At 43.5% G+C, this 25137-nt stretch overlaps 1 protein-coding gene across 1 annotated transcript; it reads right to left on the bottom strand.

Moving 5' to 3' along the window:
* Window positions 1–125: 125 nt before the first annotated feature.
* On the bottom strand, window positions 126–25137 carry nup210 (nucleoporin 210). The gene is made up of 40 exons (XM_030119084.1): window positions 24553–25137; window positions 23583–23722; window positions 22355–22486; window positions 21644–21740; window positions 21221–21371; window positions 19760–19892; window positions 19414–19572; window positions 19074–19142; window positions 18860–18966; window positions 17462–17602; window positions 17207–17344; window positions 16858–17013; window positions 16464–16662; window positions 15365–15510; window positions 14293–14511; window positions 13992–14165; window positions 13289–13481; window positions 12939–13045; window positions 12511–12615; window positions 12011–12112; window positions 11661–11789; window positions 11291–11418; window positions 11078–11213; window positions 10914–10976; window positions 10282–10461; window positions 10123–10203; window positions 9872–10003; window positions 9444–9602; window positions 8983–9074; window positions 8677–8851; window positions 7770–7945; window positions 5974–6194; window positions 5629–5765; window positions 4738–4852; window positions 4169–4315; window positions 3315–3565; window positions 3019–3223; window positions 2279–2398; window positions 1733–1813; window positions 126–1338 (listed from the first exon to the last, which is right to left on the bottom strand). Exons 1-40 carry the CDS (start codon window positions 24711–24713, stop codon window positions 1232–1234), a joined length of 5664 nt encoding a protein of 1887 aa, XP_029974944.1. The 5' UTR covers window positions 24714–25137; the 3' UTR covers window positions 126–1231.

Here is a 25137-nt window from a genome sequence, read left to right as displayed (position 1 = left end):
TGTTTTCTCCGAGAGCATCGGTCAAAGTTGCATTAAACCGACAGGAGGCCATAACTGTGTATGTTAAAGATCTGAATGCAAACACAGTTTCATGGTTTCTGTGAATAATAGGACATGAGCAGAGCTGAACATGAAAAGTCAAGGCTTTATTTTCAAAATGCAAAAGTAGAATCACACAAACAAACCAACATGTGCCTGAATCATGTGCCAAAAGCTGATAAGAAGTGATTGTAAGGCATAGATAGCTACAAATTTAAAGCACGTACTAAAAAAAAAAACAAATACAATTCCTTGTCATTTTTTTTCCTCTTTGAAGTAGAAAAATAATTTAAAACACAGTCACACATTGATGTGTCAGCGATTCAACACTGCTACAGTCACCTCTTCTGGGAAAAAAAAAAAGAGCAACAGAAAGAGAAACGTTAGATTCTCTGGAGTGACGAGCAGATCACACTCGAGTGCTTCTCTAATGCACCGACTGGGATTTAAAATGAAAGAAGAACTATGTTTCACATTTTGTTACCATTTCACATTAATCACTGAAAGAGGAGCTGCTTGTTGTGTGGCTCAAGAACTCGGTTTAATTGAATAGCTGGGAAGTTAGATTCCCTGGAAAATGCCCCAGAAGGGAAACGGACGGACCGAACGAACGAACGAACAAACGAACGAACGAACGAACGGCGGCCGGAGAGAACAATGCACATTGGAAGGGTTTGTCACCAGTGAGCGGGACGGATTCAGTGAACAACTACTTTTCCAAAACAGAAAAGGAACAACAAAATATTGGCGCTGCTCATTAAAATAAATACCTTTCAAGCTGGTTTTGCTCTGTTGGTTAATCCTGAGTTACAAAAATTCAACAAGTGAAACAAAACAGCAACACAAACGTCAAACAAACACAAAAAAGCAAATCGATATGAGCCCCAAACTTCTTCAAATCGCGTCAGTCATAAATGAAGTGGTCTCGTATATAAAAAGGGTTTCCATGGCAACACATAAAAATAAGCATTTAATTTATATATGTACATCACACATTTCCACACAGGAAAACTGGAAATAGCCCCGTCGGATTAACTTATAGATCCTGTAGAAAGGTTTCTTTGACTCGGTACCGAGGTTTGCTGTCACACCCAGACTGTTCATCCTGAGGGACGGAGGCACATTCTGTATGTATTAATGGCCTGAGGTGTTTCGCATTTTCAGGAAAAGATGTGGGCGCCGAGGCTTTTTATCAGGTACTGTAGCCTGGAGAATACAGACGGGCCCTGGGGCTGCTGGGGCTGAGGTCCAGCCGCGGTACACTGTTGTTGAAGGATTTTGTGTCCGGCGAATTTAAACCTGAAAATAAGCCAAATCATTTTTTAAAAACAAATAAAAGAAACAGAAAAATAACGACAGTACATTATGAAGGCAAACGAGTTTAAATAGTATATAAATGCAGCTTTCGTCATGATACAGAGGGTGACTGCAGACTGATGTGATGTTTACTTTTTCTTTATATCCAAATTATCTTCAATTTATGATGGGCGAGGAAGCATTAAACAATCTATTGTACGTAAAAGCACTTGATGCTATCAGATTACTCTTCTATCTTTCTAATCAATACTCAGCGGAGCTTAATAGTTGAGTGGCATCGGCAGCTTTGCACTCATACAAACGTCTCATAACTCAATCAAGACTAAAATAGAGTATTCTACTGAGTTGTACGTTTCTTGAAGCGCCGGTATTCTACCTGAGGTGAGAGGTGGGGGCGTCCTCTGGGTGAACGCAGGGTGGTAGGCCTGTTGTCTTGGGGAGAAGAAAGAGCTGAGGACTGCAGAGAGGAACAGTACAAACGAATCACGTCAGCAGAGAAACGTCCTCAGTGGATCAGATGGTAAAGAGTCTGATAAAGAAACCAAATGACACTTCGGTGGCTGCAGTGAAACCCAGCACATCCCACTTGCTCAAAATAAATACAAAAAACTAAAAAATTTGGATTACATTTGCTTGCATGCGAGCCAAAAATAATTTTTTACTCCATCCGAAGATGCGCTTTATGGTTTCTTCCATACATCAGCAGTGATGATAAATCCAAAAACAAAACAAAAGGAGAAAAGTTAAAGGAAAAGTGTGGTCACGTTTTTGCTGATCTTGTCCTCTGTAACTCCAACCCTTATTTTATGTTTGAGAAAATCCACTGGAGCATCAGAGAGCAAACGGCTTCATAAACCTCCTGAACAGCCGTGCTGTTTCTCTCGCTGCGCTATGAGTGGACGAGAAGAGAAACGAGACCCACCGATGATGAGGATGGCGGTTCCAGCCAGCAGGGCGAACAGGGTGCAGAACATCATCTGGTAGCAGTTTATGAAGCTGTGGAGGGAGTGGCCGCCGTCCCAGTTAACAACTGGAGGAGGATCTGCTCACAGAGTGGTGGTGGAGGGGAAAACACACAAACAGAGCTGAGAACAGGAGACACGTCACCACAAAACAGCTCCAGTGAAGAAAAGTGATAAAGAGGTGGTGAGAGGAGTGATAGTTACTCAAAACCTGCCTTGTCAGTGTTGTTCTCATGATTCAACAGCACAACAAAAACACACTGGGAAACTAAAAATTAACAATAGAATCAGGTCACCGGCATTCTGAGGTTGTCTTGCTTTGAAAAAGTGACATTTCAAAGCAGATGTTCTCGCTGTTACAGTTGCCACCGCTGCCGTTCCACAGCGCAAACTGCTCCAAAAGACGTCTGATGCAACCAGAGCCCGTTAATTATTTATCTAAAGAGGTCATTACCGAGTAAATATTCAATCCTTTTTTCCATGTCCACACAAATTTACTAAATGGGAATAAAAATCGACGGCTGTACTGAGTCTTGTTGTCCTCATTAACTCCGTGTGCAGCTAAACATCTGAGAAGCGACGTTATAATGGAAGCAAATGAACCAAGCGACGCTGCACTCAGACAGAATGGTATCAGTGTTATGAGCGGACACAAACCGGCTGGCAATCAGTGATTTAAGGCTCTGAAAGAATGTCCGACCTTGCGCTGCAGCACTGGGGTCAGCGATATGAATCAAAGTGACCGGGATGACGAGGCTCTGGCCGGAGGACGGGTTGCTGATGGAGATGGACGCGGTGACTGCTGCTTGAGGGTCCACGGCGAAGACGCTGTACTTGGACGAGCTGGGAAAGCCCTGTTGAGTCTCCTTCTCCAGCACGGCGATGTTGGGCGAAGTGGACGCCACCTGAAAGCATCGAGTTTTGCACGCGATCGAGTGAGCGATGATTATCACCAGCGTGACGCACGGCGTGTTCCGCTCCATCGCTCGGCCTGACCTTCATGCTGGACAGGGCGGCGAGGGGACCGAAGACCGTGAGTTCAGCTGATGGCTGCAGGTTTGAGAGCAGCAGCTCGGTCTGGTCGGAGTAGAGGCCCAGCTCGATGGGCAGCCGGGCGCCGACTTGCTCCCCTGAGAAGGCGCTGCCCTCCAGGCCTCCCTTCACCAGCAGGTTGGTCATAGAAATGCTGAGCACACGGGTCTGCTGGTCCGTCATGAGCTGCAAGGTCATGGAACAGGCGTAGAGGCCTGGGGAACAAACGGACACGGGCAAAGCTGATGGCTACGTCTGCATATTTGAATCTCAAAAATCAACAGTATGTTCTTCACGCAGCGGCCTTTCCTCCCTCATCTCTAACCTCCTGAAGGCATTTCATGAGTCGCACGGCGCCATTAGAAACCCGGTCAGACTCGGCTGAGCGGTTTGAGGCCTGCGCACTCAGTGGATCCCATCACAGATAAGCCAACAACTGGGACAAAGTCCCAAATCCCAAACACAATTAGACCGGCGCTGCAGCAACAGGGAGCCTCATCGGCTCAATACATCTCGCAGACACCTTTTATAGTCCGTGCTGAATGCCTTCCTTGGGCCAAGCAGGTATTGATTATGTTCTTGTAAGCAATACCCTTCTGCACCGTGGGCGGAGATATCACATAAACTCCGTTCATACAAAATCACTTTGTTTTTGGTTTTCTCTTTGATAAACAGAACCTCTGAAAAAAAGCAATAATCAGTTAAAGTTTAAAAGCTATTAGTAGCAGTGGCTAGAAAGAATCCATCAGTAACATGAATATATTCGAATGGATCAGAATCTGTACAGTTTCAAAAAGATGGACTGAGTTCAGTGTTACCGAGGCTGGAGTCGAAGCTGACGCGTGTTTCCAAGACGTCGCTGGCAGGAAAGTCCACGGTGTCGCTGCTGAAGCTCAGATGGCAGCTCACAGACGTCTCCGGCTGCAGCTGGGAGATGGCTTCAGTCTGGGCCGACGAACAAGTTCCTGCAGAGTCAAACGCAAGCGGGTGAGGAATGTAAAACTTCTGAGAGTCAAAAAATACGATCAATATTAATGAATCCAGCTTTCACTTATTTATGATCCTTTAATTTATCAGTTGGGACAAATGAGAACAGCAACATTGGGGAAATGAGCTAAATCACTTTCTTTCTGAGAGCGAGTCGCAGTGATTTATACAATTTTCATACGTGCACATTAAATATGAGGCTGCAGTCTTTGAGCCAGCCGCAGTTCGGGGACAGACAGTGAGCTAGCTAGCCTTGATCTGTCCACACAGCTACGATGGCCATTTTCTGTTCCCCGATCATTTCTAGGTTTCTAATTTATAGCTACGATCAAACAAATCGCAAAATACAGGGTTTTTTTTTTTAAACTCAGGACTGACTGGAAATGAGTCACTTCAGTACCAATGAGGTTGGTTCCTCTTTCTCTGGTCGTGAGCAGGACTTTTGTCTTCTTGCCGCTGGTGACCGGCGCAGACTGCGACATGGCTGTAATGGTGGTGGGAGCTTCCACTGTAACCTGGAAAACACACAGGAAGGAAGCAGCCGGTGAATATCAAGAGGCTTCACACTAACATCCTCAACTAATAGTCTTCATAAATCAAGACGGGCCGTCAGAGAAGCTAATTAAAACACAACTTAGTGTTTAACATTACATCATTGCCACTTGTGTCTATTTTTCCAGTTACACAGATAAAAAGATGATCGTTTTGCCATTCATTTCATAAAATACATGCTAGCACTTTTCTACTGAAGAAAAGAAAAAATCAAGCACAAAATCTGAACACCTGTCACCACGCTAATAGAAAAAAATACATCCATTTAAACCTGCTGGTTGCATTCAGGTCACGTGGACGGAGGTACGTTCAAGGCAGAACTCGGAAAGCTAATTAAGCCTTTCCACTTGCCGGCATTTATGAGAATCTCAACACCGGCAATGTCGTGCACACACGCGCAGACATCAGACAGGTGCTATTATGATCCTGAAAGGCAATGATGGAGATACAATACGCCTGTTCTAATTTGATTGTCATCGGGATATATAGCTGGAGGAGAGATACGGGATGATGCACCGGCAGAGAAATCAGACTCTCGGGAGAACAGAGGTGTCAAGAGCAGACGCACGGAAACTGGAGAGGTGTGTCGTTTGCATAATTAGAGCACTCAGTCGTTTTCTTGCAGCACATTCATCATACTAAAATGCATACAAGATATATAGCGGGGCGCATCTCATGCTCCATCATACAGCCTGTCATTAAATCAGCGGGCTGTTGTTACTGGAGGCGTGTTGCACACCTCTCTGTATGTCTTCAGTGTGCCGGGTATTTCATAGAACACGGTGACGGTTCCAGAGTCTCGGGCTACAGCGGCGCCAGTCTTCGGGTCCACCTGGAGAACGCCATTTGCTGAGGAGCTCCAAGTACCGAGAACACCTGCAGATAAAAGGATGATTTTCTGTTTTTAAAAGAATAAGATTCATTCAATGAAACAGAACGGTTTGTTAGACGTGAGATGAAAAAGAAGTAACTAAAAGACAAAAAAAAAAGGAACTGAAATTTTAACAGATGTCAGAGGAAGATGAAAGTATGACTGTGAAGCTGCATTAAGAATGAGTATTTAAATAACATGCAGATCTCTCACCATCCGGGCTGCTCAGCTGGACATGAAAGCACACCACGTCTCCCACCACCAGCTTGTGGACGTCCAGCATGCTGATCGCGTGATCGACAGGAATTGGAACGTAGTCCGCCACGCCCGTGTTTTCCCGGTCCCACGCGGCGAGCAGGGTGAGCCCGACGTTGATGGTTGTTACAGTCAGGGTATGGTTACTCGGCCCGACGCCAACTTGGACGAGGTCGTCTCTGCCGGGAGGAAGAAGAAAAACACGTTTTTAAACCACAGCATTTTTGATTGCTGTGTTGACTTCAACCTCTATCCCATTGCTTCCACTGTCATCCAACTGAGCGACTCATCAGTTTTTACTAGATTTCTTAAAATAATTAGCGTGCCATTAAAACCACATGTGTAAAAGAAATCAGATTTATTTTAACAGATGTGTTCAATAAGAAAATTCAGAGACATTATGGAAAACATAATTCACATTTTAGCTGCTTCTGTGCTTCACCTGAAGTTGGAAAAGTTCGAGATCCTCCGTGATTCATCTTTTTTTGCACAAAAATCTAATTGTATTGCTTCCTGCTCTGAAGGATCCACTCTGAACAAATAAAGCTCAACCGCTCCCGCCTCAGATCACACTAAACCAATCGGCAAACTAGGACACCCAATAAGATTCAATCATAGTCTAGTAATTGCAGAGCCGACACTGCTCCAACACTATGAGATCCTTACTACTGATTTTGATGCTTTACCCCTAAAATTGTCCTTCAGCACCAGGGGAACAGAGTAAGAAAATCAAATGATTGCACTGACAGTTGAGAGAGTCCCTCATCGCAGGCACAGCAGAGCACCTCTCTTTCCAATGCCCCTATATTAATGCAGGTCACTCAGTCGGCGGGAAGAAAACTTCATGTGAAATGAGTCTGATGGAGCAGCTCAGTTTTTACTGTTGTGAATCCATCAAACGCCATACCTCTAAAGGGCGCCATGACCTTAGCTGCTGGACTTCACACAATTATTGGACACAATAAAACAAAAGTTGTAAAGCGAATGACAGCAGAGGCTTTTCTGGAGAATTTCACGAGTGTTAGCCGAGCCAAAACATTATGGCCACGACCTGCCCGACATCTTTCACCTTTCTGGGGAAGCACAGAAGATACTTCCCGATATCGGCGGGTTAAACGACATCTCAGTCTTCTTATGGTTTCCAGAGCATTGAAAAAGAAAAAGAAAAACTTTCAAGTCTTAAAAGTCTGCTCTCGCTGCACATTCTCCAGCGGATCTTTGACGATTTGTCCATCCTGGGATTATTTTCAGCATCAGTCACCGCAGTCGACTGTGAGGACTCCAAGGTTCATCAATGAGAGGGGACCACGTTCCGGACTTAAGTGCATCTTGTGTGAAACAGCATCATAAAAGATATGCCGGATGTATAATCACTACTTTTGCAGAGCGGAAAAAAGGACGGAAAAAACACTTTTTTGGTAAAAGGAATGTATTTTATGGGTGGACAGACTGGTCCAGCAGAATGTGAGAGCGTGAAAGACAGAAGGCGGGGCGAGGTTGTTCAAACCGCTCAAAGAGGCCTTGGATTCTGCTCTATAAATAAAGACCATAACTGTGGGATAATAGCTTTTCAGCCTTGGAGTATTACCCACAATGAAAAACATAGCCTGCTCTCGCCCATACTTGTCTTGACGTCATGTTTCTGTCACCGAGTCACTCAAATTTATGAATGAGTGAATGATGCAGGTGCAGGACAGCGAGGCTCGGCGCAAGGTGAGGAGGGTTAAAGGACTTTAAGGCGCGATGCGACAAACCTATTTGTGGAAAACGTGAGGAGGGAGTTGGAGCTGTGCAGAGTCTCCCCTGTGCTGGCATGGAAGTGGACAGCAAAGGTGAGCACGACTCCCAGCGGGAAGGCTTTCAGGTTCTCTTTGGTCTGCGTGTAGAGCGCCGGGCTGGTCGTGAAGCGCACGTAGGACACGGGCACCACCTGAGGGAAGAATCAATGTCACAATCAGGGACGGCAAATAATGTCAGCCGTCACTCTGAGGGTCATTCCGACAACTGGGAGTGAGGTTCTTGCAGAACACAATGGTATCGTGTTCATGGCAGATGACTGAAGACTGAAACAAAAAAAAATATTTTCTCACAAAAAGTAAAAAGTAAAGTTCGACGAAAAATGCAACGTCACCAAATATTCTTATTGGAAAATCAAAATGTTTGTGCTGACCCTATCCTGCCTTCCCCTCATATGAGCGATCTGCGAGCAGTCAATATATACAACGGATGAAAAGATACACAATGCTGAAATGGAACGATAAAAATCATCAAAACTTTCATCCTCTGTAGATCCATGCACCTATTTTCTACGGCGCTTTATTCAGCAGAGGATTGTGGGGTGCTGCAGCTGCTCCCAGCTCATTACCAGGAAAACACACAGACACAGAGACAAACTGACAATCACCTCACATTCAGAATCACCAGTTAGCCTCAAACGCATGTTTATGGACAAACCAGAGAAAACCCACATCCGTACAGGGAGAACATGCAAAACTCCATTTGAATAAATTATTTCAAACTTCATTTGGGAATTCTATCTTGTTACAAAAAAGTCTTGACACGCACGAGTGCAGGATGTCAATGCATGCGCTTCACTGTCAATATCTGCAGGGTACTGCCTCCAAAACCCAAACTCTGCAGTGCTCTTCATCTTAAACTGACCTTCACAGCAACAATGAGCGTTTGATTGACACCGAAGGTCTCTTGTGAGGTGATCAGCAGAGAAGAGGTCCCGGTAAGAGAGCCAGCGAAGAGCAAGCCCTTATCATCCACTTCAGCGATAACAAGCTGGTCGGGGCAATCCAGCATCCGGTAGGAGAGCGCGCCCACGCCATCCCTATTAGACAAGGAAAGACAAGATCACACGAGGTGATCTCAGCAAGTCGACGTCTCTTTTCACTCTGCTTTGGGAAACACGGCCTCCTTTACCAACTGCATTCACGTATGGAAAAGTCACTATTGACTCACCTGTTAGTCTGGAGTTTGAGGACCGAGTTAGGAGCCATCAGTAACTCTTCAGTCTCCACTTTGGGATTAAGCATGTGCAGCTTGTCATAAACCTTGATCAAAGGAAGATGTTGAAACTCCAATTATTAGATTGCTTTAATCGTTCTTTGATGTTTCTGCACTGGTGACATGTCATAGTTTAATACAGTTTGAAGTTGGATGCATTCAGCTCCCGACTAATCTGCAGTGTTATCACTTCACAAAGTTAACAACTTCAGATATTCCAGAGCTCAGCAATTTCAGTGCTCTGCTGCCTTAAATGCCAGTCGCTTCGATTATAAAGAGGCAGCTGGGGAACATGGTCACGATAAGCAAAGTACTCTATAAAAGGGCTTTATAAAATATTCTGCATACAAGGTGATCGTGACGCTGAAGCCAAGAGCGGCTCGATATCACAAACAGTCACCGCCACGGCGCTTCACCTGGATCTGGATCTCGTCTTGGAGCTCCTGCAGGTTGCCCACGAGCTGCCGAGCCTTGGGGTCAGTGACTCTCAGCACCACTTTCAGCCCGGTCCGCCCTCTCGACTTGCCAGTCACCCTCATGCCGAAGTTGTGCTCTGACTGAAGCTCCACATTAGCCTGCAAAAGACGAGGGCCATTATGAGGACGGCAGGAGCAGCGGCGGCAAATCAAATAAAAAGGCAGCAGTGATGATGGAGAATGGCCTTGGCAGAGGCTGACAGGGAGGCAGAGACAATGCAGACGCTGGTTTTTAAAAACCAAGCTGTAATGGAAGGACAGCATATCTTCAGTCAATCTGATAAAAGGATCAAAGAGAAACATGAGCTAAAAATAGGAATTGCACAGCGGCAGAGGCCGCAGGGGGAAAAATTACGAGGACAGTTTACCTCAACGTGTCTGGGCTGGACATCCAGGATGCCCCTCTTGGTGGTGGACCAGTGGAAGGTGAGGCTAGGCAGAGCACTGCCAAAGGAGAAGGGCGTCTGACTGTTGGTCAAGCCCATCACATAGACCGGCATCTGGGGAAAGACAGAAAGTGCATCAAAGTGAATATTTAACTGCATATTACCAAAGAAATATAAAAATTCTCATAGAAATGCCTTGATTTTGAGTTCAGTTTGGTCCGTGTCGGTCATACCTCTGATCCTGTCTTCATCCGTGTGATCGGCGCTCTGATTCGAATGGCGGTCAAAACCACAACCTCCACTTCTACTTGATCCTGGAGACGCAAAATAATTAGCACCTCGTGTCGGCGTTAAACGAGCTATGCACTGGTGAACGTGAACGTGAACGTTACCTGAGACACGACGACGAGCTTCCCAGTCTCGGCATCGATGGCTTGGACGAGCCCGGTCACGGTGACGTTACCGACGGCGTTCCCCCTGACGTGGCCGATGGGACTCACAGAGGCGATCTCCTCCTCAGAGATGGAGAAAAGGATGTTGGACTGCGGCTGCGGGCCACCCTCTGATGTGATCTGGATTTGATAGCAGGAGGGAGAAAACAGGGATGTTTTGAAATGAGAGGAGCCGTTTCAGACTCGTAAGTAATTCTGACACCGCGGCTGTTTACTAAACAGATTTAATCGATGCATGGTCCGAAAACAATTTCCTGAGCGTGTCCATGTTTGATGTATTAAACCACTCACGATGATAAAAATGGTAATCAAACCCAAATATTGTGCGCCGCATGTGCAGTACTGAGTTTGATGTTGAGCAATTAGGAGTATTTGGATTCTTACTAATTGTGATGAGGCAAAGAGTAGGCAATCTTAAACCAGCGGCAATTAGGAAACATGCTGCAGAAGAGCTGGGGCAGGGCTACCTTCTGGGAGAAGAACTAAAACCAGGAAAACTCTTCTGGCGAAATAATGATGGCCAGCTGTTTCTCGGAGTGAGGACAGCATTAATATGATCAGACATACAGTACCTGCATCATTGAACCGATCAGCAGTGTCATTTTTCTTGGGATGAGCTTGAATGGAGGAAACACCTGAAAGACGGGAAGATCTTCAGTCCACTGTGCGCAACAGCATCACAAATAGAAAATTAAAAAAAAAATAATAATAAATTAATTAATTAATTAAGTCTTACTTCAATTTGCTGGGGAGCGGAAGTTATTTTTCTTCCACTTTTCCCCACAACAGAAGCCGACAGGGTGGTCTGCCCGACAGACAGACCTTTGACCAGAAACACGGCGGTGTCGTGTTCGGCTGAATCCACCACCGGTCTGCAGAGGGAACATTCAAAAAAATTAATGCAATGCAATGCATTCCAAACCGAGACAACAAATTGCACATTGCTTACTTTAAAGTGACGATTGCTGAAGCTGCCTTGAGTTTAAGATTCATGAATTTGAAAAAAGTTGCTGGAAAGGGCTTCTTCTCGTCATCCAGGACTCTGACGTAGGCCCTCACGGATTTGCCAATCTCCACCTGCACTCAAGAAGAATTACATCCATCAATAAAGGAAATAGTTCGGTTCACAGGAAGGGCAAACCTAATGAACCTCAAAAACAGGCTGAGGGGAAAAGAAGTGCCGGACAGTGATAACCATATTTAACACTCCACACGCCAATGAGGCATTTCAGGAATGTGCGATTCTGATAATAGAGATTATCTCGTCGAGCGGCGAACTGCACCTTCCAAGATGAAGGATTATGGGCCTGGAAACTGACCTTGTCAACCACTCTCACATAAACCTCCAGGATGTCGGTGACGTGTACTGTGGCTTTGGCAGGTGCTGGAAAAGCCACACAGAGGTCATGAACCATGACCTTTACCACGCCTGGATGGATGGGAGAAACCTGGGTAAACACAGTAAATCACAGATTTGGTTTTAGCACATTCTCACTTCACTGAAACATTTCTAGAAGAACGGTGCAATCAGATCTTTATCCACAAAGGAAAACAGGTATGAAGAAGAAGGTTCCTTAGAACTAGTAACGACAGAATTTACTGTAATTTTTGTTAAATGACTCTACTGAAGGAATTCCTTGTAAACAAAGTCCAGATGTTTTTTTCTTACCTGAGCTGTTCCTTTGGCCTCCTGGAATGTCACATCCACAATGTCTTTAACACTTGTATTGACATAAAAGTGTCCTGAACCCTCTTGAAGAACCAGATTTGCCTGCAAAACAAAACACACAAGATTCATACGAGAGCCGAAAATGATACAACCTCAATGGTTCTTGATTTTTTTTTTTTTTTTAACAACCCCAGGCATTGTTGTGGTTATCCGATAGCTGGTTATGCATGTGACAGCATAGTTCCAAATCCTCTTACACAGGTCACTAACTTTTATTTAACCCCCACACCTATCGCGCACTAACCCTGTATCGCACAGGATTAGGGAAGTAAGGCCAACTGAGCAACTGGGGCCACAAATTTCCACTGTGGCAGGTGCAGAAAGTATCCTGTGATTAAATCCCAAAGAAAACTTCTGAAGAAGCTTTTGAACACCAGTGAGATTGTAAGATTTTGTGATGTAGAAGTGAGATTTTTGGTACTGATGACTGAGTTTCTTACCCGCACATCTGGGTGGTTGTAAATGGTCACCGTCTCAGGAGAGATCTTAACATCTTCAACTAATAGCAGCTCCAGAGTGGATGAGACCGGGATCAAGGGCTCGTACTGTCAGCAAGAAGAGGACATGTTCAGCCAGGAGTGCAGTAAATATAATGCTAGACAAAACAAATACACACCATGCTGGGAATTACGAAGAAACTACTTTAGGTGGACATAAAGTACGAAGTGAAAAAAGACACAAAATATACCACAGAGAAATTCTTGCACAGTGGCAGCTTAACTTGATTTTGTAATTCAATGCATGCTCTTCTCTCTCTCTCTCTCTCTTTTTTTTTTTTCCATATCTTTACTCAAACACTTCTGCTTTCTGAGGGGAAGTGGAAAGCCGCTCGATATGCCCTCCTACTTGTGCCACTGCCGTCACTTACTGAACTGGGAACCTGCGCTGCTGTTAGATGTGAATCTTGGTAACCCACAGCTGTCACTGTGATGGCAGCGATGCCCGTCTGTCGGTGGACCGCCACTGTCTGACGTCCTGTCATGGACGACAGCAACAACAACAAAAATCATGCAACTGCATAAATAATACAAGCTCCTGCAAAGAATTTCCCTCTGGGATTAATAAAGTATTTATATTCTATTTTACTAAATCCAAATTCATACATAATATAAAATAATTAAGTGATAAGTCAATGAAGTTTCCAGATTTTTTTTTTTTCCTTTTACCTTCTGAAAAGTTGAAACCACTAATAAATAAGAATGTGATGCATTTATTTACCGTGAAGCTTCATCTGTTTGTTGTTGTCCTTGAGCAGCAGAAGGTCCATGGGAGTTGAGGGTTCAATGCTGGCCAGGGAAGCCTTTGTCGACTCCCATGACAAGCTCAGAGAGCTGAAGTTGTCAAACTTTCTTCCTTGGTGATCAAAAGCAGCCAAGTCTAGAACGGGGTTCCGGTAGTTTGAAACAGGCACCTATGTTTGGAAAAAAAAAAGTTATTTTAAACCAATTACAGAGAAACTCCATCAGTCTGCACTTTCCTTAGTGCTGGAGTCGGCTTTTGTTTTTTCTATTGAACAGTGTTTCATAGAGCCACGTCATTTTCTATAAAGGTTAAATCACTTTCTGAAACAGACAAGGCTGCCTCCGCGCAGAACGCGATAATTCACATGGGAAACCTTTTACAGAAACCAAAATGACATTTGCTTGCCATTTTTACAGCATTGGACAAAGTTAATAAAAGCAATCTGAGAAAAACCCAGTCAATGACATTAATTCAATGATGAGAAATGAGTGGAAGAGGCTGGTATAAATAGAAATGAAAGAAGAAAGAAACAAGAGCCTGTAGTTGTCAGATATGTGGATATGAGGATTTTCATCCATTATTTAATCAATTGTCATATTGTCTCATAAGATTTTGTCAATTAAAAAAATGTTATTAAGGAAGAAAACAGCAGGGAGAAGAAAGCTTGTGGCGAACACACCATGAGTTTGTTCTGCTGCAGCAGCGGGCAGGTCAGCTCCAGCTGCGGGCTGGTGTAGACCGGGACCAGGGTGAAACGAGACGGGGGGGCACACACAAACTTCACCACAGCTGGCTCCACAGCGGGATAAGGGTTGGTTACACTGGGTCTGTTCCCAACCATTATCTCCAGTACCTGGAGAATAACAAAAAAAAAAGACACGATACATCAAACGGTTGGAATCTAAATCTATTATATTTAAGATAAAATTAAAATATGAGCATTGATTCTCAGGTTCGGTTGCGTTTTCAGTGGCTCCTACCTGCTCTCCCAGCTCCCTGCAGGTCGCTCTCACCCAGTGCTGATTATAGTTGTGAGAAGAGGGACTAGTTTGAGTGAGGCTCACAGTGGCTTCATCCTCAGCTCTCGAGTTGCAGAAGAACTTCGAGGGCTCTAAAACCCAAGGACGTGGTCCGCCTTCAAACAGCATGTCTTTAGAGGATCCCAGCGTCACCACAGCCACATTTACAGGGTCGACCGTCTGCAACACAACGGCAAAACAGTCAAAATGACACGATGAGAAAAGATCTTTAAACTTCGAAACAGAGTATAATCCGTGTAAACATTACATTAGTGTGTTCTATTATTGATTAAAAAAAAGAACTATGTGACGATAATAAGCTGAATATACATAGTGTGACACAGTACAGGGAAAACAATAAAAAAATAAAAAAATAAACTGGGCCATCCTTTAGCTGCCAGGGCAAAACAAGTGAACAAACACTGCAAAAATGTTCACCTCTTAACCTGATAATTAAATACACCACGTTGGTGTTACTTGACAACCAGAATGTTCGGTGCAATCACAATCTCTTGTTGAGGAATGACAAAACGCTTCAGAATGTTACTTTATCCTGATACACGTCCCATTGTTGCAATGAGAAGCTGGAGTCAGTTTCATTCTCGTGCCTTCTGAGAACTGAAGAAAACACAACAAACCAGTGTAGCGAGAGTGTGATACATTATTAAAATTCACCGAGGGAAGTCGGGACTCGGGAGGACCAAACACAAACACTCGCTGATTATTGCATTCTCGCCTTGACTGTAGGGGGAGACTGTGTTTATGAGCGAGCATGAGTTGACATGTTCCCAACTAATGGGTGCCTGAAAAACCAGCAAAACTCTGAGTTCAAGGTCGTTTCGCCTTTCTGAACATCCACATCAACTAAAACACATGACAAGAAGGTTGCATTAAAAAAAAAAATTCTATTCAACAAAATCATAACATACTGTGAAAACTGTCATTTTGCAATGTGAAAAAGAAAAAAACAAAGATCCTCGTCGCAGAAATACTGATGAGCAAAGTCACAGAAGGACAAGGCATTTGGACTCACTCTGAGAGGCAGATAAGCAGCGATGGTGATCTTGGCACTGAGGTGCACGCTGCCGTGAGTGTAGCTGACGGTGACTGCGGTGTACCCGGGGGTCAAGGCTTTGGCTCGCACTCCACTGCAGTGGTCCTGGCCGGGAGCCAATCTCCCTACAACAGGAAGAACGGGGTTGACTGAGGCTAAACAGTGAGAGCAGATTCAATATGACGACGTCCAAATAAAAGAAACTGTTCAAAAGGGCATATTTATGTATCTTTCAATCTTAAACCACAGCAGGGTGCAGAGAAATCTTATTATCATTCTCAGCACTCAACTGAATAATAATACAAGATACAAAAATTAAAAACTACAGATCTTGCAAACAGAGGAACTCACAGAGAGATAAACGCTATAATGACAAGTAGAAATCCATTAAAAATGGATAATACTTCAGTGCTCGTAAGAAATGTCCTCGTTCTTTTTATTAAGCACAGCCAAGACTTTCCCCACAGAATTTATTGGTAAATAGTTATTTCTAGATAAGACTAATATTTATCAGCTCCATTCATTTAAGCTCTTTTTTTCTAAAAAGGTGACATTGCAACTGACGGTGAAAAGTTTCCTTTGTGTGAAACTAATAACTGGGAAAGGGAAAGTTGTGATGTGCTAAAACTACACAATCAGACTATTGAGAGCAGGGCTGCACTGCACGTATACACACAGGTAATTAGGACGGCGTATTTTTCAGCGAGTACACCGGTTGCGTGGTTATTTAATCTGGGCCAGGCTCTATTCACTAAAACTCAGCTTAATAAGCCGTGCATTTAACAAACGTCGGCCTCCATCTTCGATCTATTAGCTAGGCCAGCGTCGTCTCGTATGTCACCTTGATTAAATTGATGCAAAGTGACACTGAAATGATATTGATGAGCTGGTCCCACAAATGAGTATCGGCTGGTTAGTGACCTTTACTGACGGTGACTCCGGCGAGACTGCGAGCGAATTCACCCCCAGTAATGTGACGACAGCCGAACAGCTTCACCTCATTTCGATATCTAGTCATTTCATTTGTGTTGATGGGAAAAGGGGATTTCAGTTTGATTCAGTCTAATCGCAGACTTACCATCCAGGAGCTCAAAGACGCCCTGATTTTCCTCCTCAACCAGCAAGTCGAAGTGGGAACAGTCGCTCAACATGACGCGTTCTTTCTCGCCCTCCTCCAGGAGGCCGAAAATCCTGAGGGGTAGATCCAGAACGTTCCCCAACCTGGCCTCTACTGGGCAAGGGGCGAAGTCCATCGCGACAGGCTCAACGACAAACACCTGACGGAAAACAGAATCAAATCCTGATCAAAGAAGAGCTGGAAATGGCAGCAAAGTGTGTCCGTTAGCCATGAAAATGATTTCTATTACTCTAGTTTCTGTTCTAGATTTCAGAAATATTGCTTCATAACTTACAAAACATGATTATTTTGGATTAAAATATGCTGTCAATCAAAACTGCAATGAAATGTTTACCTTCATTTGGCCAAAGTGTAGTGCGTTACGTAGATCATGAGCATAAATGACGCTGACGCCAATGTCACTGACTGTAGTCATCACTCCTTTGACGGTCACTGTGGCCACAGCTGTATTGGAGGAAGTCCAGCTGAAATTTCCACTCCCTCCTGTCGCCTGTCACAAGCAGATAATAGAAGACATCATGTGCAACAGTGTGACAATCCAACTTTTGATTTCACACTCAGATGCGGCGGCAAAATGATAAAAACAAACACACAAAAAACAACCTCACAGTATGTCAGTCAAATAAAGAAGGTTCTGTAGGTCAATATTCAAACACCAAATCTGAGAGGGAAGGAGTAATTACCTTTATTGTGTACTGATAAGCTCCAACTTTGGGTTGCCATGGAAATGTGAGAATGCTGGGATTGAGGATTATGGGATTATAGATTTCCACGTCCTGTGCACTGTGGACTGGGTTGGTGAGTTCCACAAGCGTTCCCCTCTGAAAGAGAACAGAGGTCATAGGTAGTCATCGAACACAGGGCCAGCTCTTTAATGCTACAATCAAACTCTGGATACGATCCAGAATGAAAATGGTCAGAGTGGCAAATCAACTCACTTGATCGACAACCGCTCTTAGGGAAGCCTCAATGACAGTCAGGCCTTCTTTGAGAGCTCTGACATGATGATACGATCCATTTGTGGAAGATTCCAGGACTTCAAAATACTCAGCAGGGAATTCAGTTCCGATACGGACATTCTGAAAGACAAGTCACACAAGATTTCTCTTTAACTTCAACCCGTATTTCACTTTATCTCTGGCCACCGCAGTGCAATGCTGGTCAAGTCCTGCTGCTCAAAACTCCTCTGACATCTGCAAGTCTCCTAGAAATAGACAGCATTCACTCAGATACTCTCTAGGCAGCTACCACTTAAGATTTGTTTTATTAAGATTTAGTTTGAACTTTGTTTTGCCTTCACAATTCTATTCATGCTGTTCGACACATCCATACAGTCCCAGACGTTTCCTCAGATAGAACCAGCTATAATGACACAACAGCGTCTTGGAGCTGATGCAAACATTGCCAGCAGCAAAATTATGATGTGAATTTCCCAGTCCACACTCATCCCAAGAGTGCTTAACTGTACTGAGAGCCAGTGACTGGAGGCTGTTTCACATTCACACACTATCCCACTGGAAGAAGCCATGAGAAGACGGCTACACTGGTGGGATACAGACATCATAGAAATGTGTTGACTAACTTTGCTCAGTTACACTGATATATAAATAACGCTCCACTGGTAAAAACGGGGTTAAAGTGAGCTTAAAAAAAACAGTCTGCACTTTCACTTTACCAGCTTACACCGTAACACGAGCCGAGGTTACATCCATACAGATGTAGTCTCAGTTGCCTGTTCTTAGCTAATGAGTGTGGTTTTACTGCTGCAGTCTTTCTTGATTTTCTACCCTTTCTTCCCTGACCTCTGACTTCAAATAAGTTGCGTCTCACTGGGGAGTGTGTGAAGCTTTGAGGTGTGTCCAAGTAAAAATTGCAGTATCAGCACAATGAAACATTCAGACCAACTCGACTGGAATCAACCACCGTTCTCAAGCAACATTTAATCTAAAAGTACATAGATTTACAGTTGCATTTCCAATCCTCAGCTTAAGCTTCAGAAATTCTTCGACTGACAAGAGTGGCATGCGCAGGTTCAGTCACACTTCTACCACCAGCTAGGTCGTTGATGATATCTACAAACTGAGTCATTCCGATGGCCCCAGGGACTTCCTGAGAATGACTCTACATTCACAGACAGGCGTGTGTAACAGCAGCTTGTCGTCGCTGTAAAACACACACTGTAATTATGAATAACTGCCAGATATTAAAATCTGAAGTATTTTTTGGAGGGAAAAAGGGCCAATGCATATTTTTTGACATTACAGCCATAAAATCTATATAAATCCCAATCAACCCAGAACTAAATAATAAAACTGCTTTGCTTTAAAAATACTTACATCAGAAAGGTAAATTTTGTTGCTGGTTTTATCAAACACTTCAATGAGGATGTTATAAACTCTGCCTGCTTCAAGAACCCAGCTGTCTCCGGGATAAATCTTGAAACCTAAAGAAACAACAGAAAAAAAAAAGAAAAAAAAAAAAGTTAACAGACTCTAAAGTTGTAGGAATTAATTTCTATTTTGTTGACAGCAGTAACAGAAAGGAACAGACCTATGTAGCCGGGTTCAACAACATACAAGGTGCTGTTGGGGAGGCGGGACACTCCCTGCATCCGAAGGCCTGAGCAGACGTTAAGGAAAATTAAATCATGCACACTCATCGATAATGACAGGCCTAAACCCGCTCACTTCATTCTTGTCACTTGCTCTTCTTCAAGCATTAATCAGACTCCTGGAACACAGATTAAATCCAAGAGTTTGTGAAAAACACGTTAATCACTTCTAATAAATGAATGCAAATTTTCTGACTTTGTATAATCAGTTTAGGAGAAAGCAGCGCTTATTACAACATAACCTCTTAATAACCACTGAGCAATTTGCAGAAAGGATACTTTTATGATCCAGCACTACATTGATGTGTCCCAGCTGAACTGCTGTGACTGTCGAAGTGCTTTGATCCAGACTGGCCACAGCAACATCTGGCTTCCCATCAGGGCCAATCACACCGTTGCGAAGGTGCAGCTCATATTGATCACAAGGCATGGAGAGTTCTAGACAAAGACGAGACACAAATTGGCATCTCTGCATCACAGCGACATTTGAAACCGACACATCTGCCCACTGTGTGGCATAAATGACTCATCCACCTCACGCCACATTTTAGCAAAACTGATGCTAATATGTCTTTGCGAGGAGCACCGTGCGGCCAAAGTGAAACGATAACCTTTGCTCCCAGACCTGTGATTGTGCCCTGTCGTATCTTCAGGACTCTGTATCGGATGGAGCTTCCGGCCAGCAAGTAGACGTCGTGCGCAGGGCTCAGCAGGATGTTCTCCAAGATGAGCAGCCTCACCTCCGCTGCCCCCACATCCTGTAGCATGAACACCATGGTTACGCAATAACAACGCCTCGGTTTCTCACCTCACGAGGCAAGAGAAAGCTCCTTTGACATTTTTAAAAACAACTTCTCAAAAACGACAATTAAATATAACAACAAAAGTATTAGAACATTTTGAACGCTTTTATTTGTGTGCAATACTTTTTTGGGATAACTATTATCTGCTGCTCTTACTTGAATTTGATTTCAAGCACGCAATCCTTTTCTGTTTTTAATGTCTGCATTCCAGTGGATGTAGCAAATATATAGGAGGAGAAATTTAATTCAGAAAACCTTTAGTCTTATAGTTTTCCATTTTTTTGTTACAAATATCTGCAAAAGAGCATGGCCTGTTTTAAAGCAATTCAGCATCATCTTCTCCTGAGATCTCTGAGCAACTTGCTAATCAGCGCAACGGTTGTCCTGTGGATCGGGGAGTTTCTGAGAAAGATGATGAATATCTTTAATACATTTCTTAAGCTGTCTTGTCCTGAACATTGCAGCTCCACAGAGGTGCATTTTACTTCCTTTCATACGCTCTATACACAAAGTGAGGTAAAATGCAGCAGCAAGACCTTGCACTTGTAAAATATGCCGATGACACAGGCCTGATTGCCTGCCTGCAGGAAGCCATCAGCCCTTCGTCCACTCAGCATATAAACAACCCTGCCATCTGGTTCGACAGCCCCTTCTTTGCCCTAAAAGTCAATAAGACCACGGAGCTGATAGGAGCAGGCAGCATAGGGCTGTTCTTCCAAGACTCTTTCGATGATTAGGGCAGGTGTTGGAGTGGGTCAGTCGCTCCAGATATCTGGAAGCGATCATTTGCAATGAATACCCCTGTCAGACGACTGCGGACGATATTTGTAAAGAGTCAAGACAGCAACTTTGTTTTCTCTCCTGCTCAGGAAAAGAGTTCCAGTGCCTGTAGTGTAGTCTGGCCACAGCATACAGAGCACTACTGAGAGATCCGCAGTGTGTGAACAATGAGACGCAGGTGGCGAACAGGTCCGCAAAAACCACTAGAAACAAATGAGTGAAGTTACAGAATCAATGCAACTGGTTTAGAACAAGTTTAAGCCTATGAAGACCCCCCACTGTCTTCATTCATCATTCCTGTTGTTGCCATTTGGCAGAGAACACCAACTCCCAGCAGCAAAAACAAAAAAAGAGTCAATTTCAACCTCCAATGCAGCCATTAGCAATACAGGTAAAAAATGGAGTATTTGTTTTTGTTGTTGGCATCATAATTATTTATAATATTACATTTGTAGTGATGCTCACAGCAAAGAAATCTCCCTTCGAAGCTTTAAACAGCTTACCTGATACAGTGGCTCTTGTATTTTAGCTTTCAGCTTGGCGTGTCCTGTTTTCAGTCCTGACACCAAAATAATGTCACCCTGCTTCCCAACACGCTCCATTTCAGATATGTATCCGGGGGGCATATATGTGGACTCGGAGAATTTAAGAACCCTTCAAGAGAGAGAAGAGAAACACATAAGAAATACAGCATGGCTCTGTGTGTCTGACCTCAGCAACGCCTCCTCTTCAGCAAAACCCCAAGGACAAACAGAAATATGGAAGTGGCAAACCGACAAAACTACTGGATCGGTGGTTGTTTTGTTAAATTTCTAGACAGTTAGAAGTTGACAAGTCTGTCTACCTTATGCTTTTTATCTTTTCTCTTTAAAAAAAAAAAAAAAAAAAAAAAAATCAGAAACATTTATCATTTAAAAGATTCTTACCGTAATGAACTATAGGAGTCGGAGAATCCGTTCACATCTACATCTTTCACTAAGGTCCAGTCAAACACAAGACCAGCAAGGGTGCTGAAGGTGTTTCCTGAAATGTGAAAAAAATTCAACATATATCATTCCATTTCAAATACATGACTAAACATGTATATGTGACACTTGGGTAAAAAATATTCAGGTCACAGTTGAAGAATATATAATTGATTGTCACTGCAATTACCGAGAAGATCCTGACTATCATACTGGATGAAACAGAACGAAGAGGATTTTCACTCGAGGAGGCATGCTTTGCCTACTACCTCAATCTACACCACTTCAAGAATCTGAAATGTATTTTCAAGACAAAGCAAACAAAACACAAACCCACAGACCCCAGAGCCATCATCAGAAAGAATCAGGCTGGAGCTACAGCTCATTAAACTAAGTGTGCCTACCCTAAATGGAACCAGTCGAACAGAACAAACAGAGCCACCTCACAGTGGCAGCCTGAGGGGGGAGGAAATGCTGCCTAGAACCAGTTCAGTCATTACTCTGCAAAGTCTCCAAAGCAGCAAATAAACAATACAGTGTGGAGTCTTTGGGAATAGAACAGCTATGTAAGGAGGACACTATTTTCTTTCATAATTTATTCTCTGAGGGGAGACTGACGGGATATTTCCTAATCAATATGACATGTACTGCAAGATCAGAAAGACTGATCACCTTCAGAGTCCAGTGCGTGAATTTTAAGCTCCAGTGGCGAGTCCTCCAGATGGAGCTCTCTGGTGGTGGACACGATCTGGATTTCACTGATGATGTCCACAATAGCGTCACAGCGTAGGATCTGCCCCGTCACTGCAAATGAAAAATGCCAAAAAGAAAAACAGAAAAAAATTAACAAACTACATACTCGGAGCAGCAATTCAACTCAACAAAACATTTATTACACTGGCATCAAAATGACAGTTTAGAGCAACCTATTGCTTCCTGTGCACAGTATTATTACAGTTAAGCATCAAAAGATGAGGCTCTTTGGCCTGCTGGGAGAGCTGCTGCAAGACAGGACATTATGTCTCGTTTTTAATTCTAGTTAATAGACATTCAAAGTGTCTGACTGTGATTTGCACATTTTTTTCGGGTAACATAAAACACTCACGTCAAGCTGACAGTGCCACAAATTACTTGAATGATTTTGCAACAGCAAAAAGAAGGAAGAATCATGCGTGTTGAGCAACAAAATCAAAACGAGATAGATAATGTCCCTCGGACATGGCAATTCAGTTTTTACTTTGTGTGCTCCTATTGATGATAATATGGTTTGACTTTAAGACAATTCAATCTAAATGATCCCACAAAAACACCAACATACTTTGAAGATGTGGAATACTGTAAAATGAACTGCGTAGTCAATTTGAAATACATCTACAGGAGAACTTGCATGAAAACCCTTAAGTGCTCAAGCAAAACCCCTTCTTTACATTGTTGTCAAGCATGTTCAACTTGGGGTGTTTTCAGTAAGCAAACATTTAAGGAGCATTTGCATTGTAACCTGAGGGAAATAGGTTCCTGCAGTTGCCACTAAATGGGTATTCTCCACTCTGGAAAGCAGTTTCATTAGTTTGACCGCAGTTCATCCCTCAGCAACAGGAATCAAAATGAAACAGCTTCCATGTAACTTTCTCTCATTTGTTTGAAAATTTAACAAGAAAGCCGAGATTTATGAGGAACACTCTGCAAAAGTGTGAGCATAGCACACCTGAGTGTTGTTTAAAACTAATAGTATATTTCCAAGTACACAGATCAGAATCGATCTGCCAATGCAAAGTGATTTGATGCTTACTTTTAGTTACAGCTCAAGTTTATCTGCACAAACTGCGAGTGCTACTTTCAGCCTCAGATACTTATTAGGAGAACATAAAGTAATTTAAGATTCAAGTCGAACTTCATTTACCAACATCTTCAGCTAAAATTATGCTGGTGAGTCTGGACGGATGGGTGGAGTGAGCATGGAGAACAGCTCTCCGCGAGCAGTCTCTGTCCATCTCTTCATCCACAGCTTGGATGCTGGCGACCTCTGGCCTGGTGGAAGACCTGCGATACAAGGATGGAGAAAACAAAACCAATAAATCAATCAATAGAACATAGGACAAAGGAAAAATCTGAAATTATAGAGGGACAAAAGCATAAAACTAAATTAAAGATAGGAATGTATCTAGTTAGAAGTAGATGATTGTGTCTTGTACTGCCTGTACCTTCCACTAGTCCCCTCGGAGGGCAAACAGAAAGACACAAATCTCACATCCATGCAAAACACACATGCTTTTCTACTGTGGAAGGAAACAGGACTTTCTAGAGAAACCCTGGGGAGAACATACAAACTCCACAGAGACACAGGTGGATTTGAATCTAATGTGCTTAACCACCATGCAAACACTTGGTTGCACATCTCTATCTCATAAGATGAATATAAACTAGTTAAAAATAGTATAGAAGTGTAATTAAGTGAGTGAGTTCAATGTATAATAAATACAAGAGCCATTATAAATGGTCAAGGTGAATTGGCATGCTCTAAGTTTAGAAAGAATAACAATACATATATTTATACCACCTTCCAACTCAGTGTGGCAAACAGCATGAATAATAAACTTGAGATTCTTCGTTTTGCAACAACAATAATCAAAATCTAATCAATATTTATGACATGAGTACAACATTTAAATTAGACCATGCTCTAAGAAAAGACACTGAGACAGCAGCCATACGTTCTTAGGGATCCCTCACAGACTTGAGGTGACGTCCAGGTCAGACTCGCTGCTGGCCATGCGGCCTTACATGCCCCGTGCAACATGACACTCCTCCACCAAGTACCCCCTCCCTCACTTAAGACCGGGACTAGCCACTGTTATAGAGTGTGTACTCACCATCTGTAGCAGCCTTCAGTAGTCTCCAAAGTGAAGTTGATCCTCGTAGTTCGCGCGAGCGGCAGCAACACTTTGGGGATGTTTAGTTTGGAGGAACCGCTAACCGGGTTAACGGATGTCACTAATGCCAACAGCAACACCAGAAGTCGTAACGGCCCCATTTCACGATCCGGGAGAGTTGATTTACGAGTGTGCGTCGGTCGGAATGAATGAAAGCTAAGTTTATACACCTGCCAAACTTACTCCGGCCCACTAATGCAGCTATCTGTGCTGTAGTTTTGGCGCTACGGCGCTGACAGAAACGCCAAGGTGAGCTAGCATCGCCCCCCTGTAGCTAACCTCCTCCACGCCGTCTTCCTGTTCGGTTTCGGTTTGACTTGAGTTAACGGAGCCGCCGACACATGATGATTACACTCTCAAAGTACCACGGCGCCCTTTTTCACGACCTCACTGTGCTTATCCTAACAGTCAATTCTTCCCCGAAAGCCGGTCGTTATTTTGGAATCCAAAGTTTTACATCAACACTCACGGTTAGCGAACAGTAGCATAAATTACGCATGTTTGTACAATACCCGCCATTAGCAA

Source organism: Salarias fasciatus, chromosome 20 (genome assembly GCF_902148845.1).
Source record: "Salarias fasciatus chromosome 20, fSalaFa1.1, whole genome shotgun sequence".
Taxonomy (NCBI): domain Eukaryota; kingdom Metazoa; phylum Chordata; class Actinopteri; order Blenniiformes; family Blenniidae; genus Salarias; species Salarias fasciatus.
The sequence above is the reverse complement of the archived record's forward strand: the minus strand, read 5'-3'. Positions and strand labels throughout refer to the sequence as shown.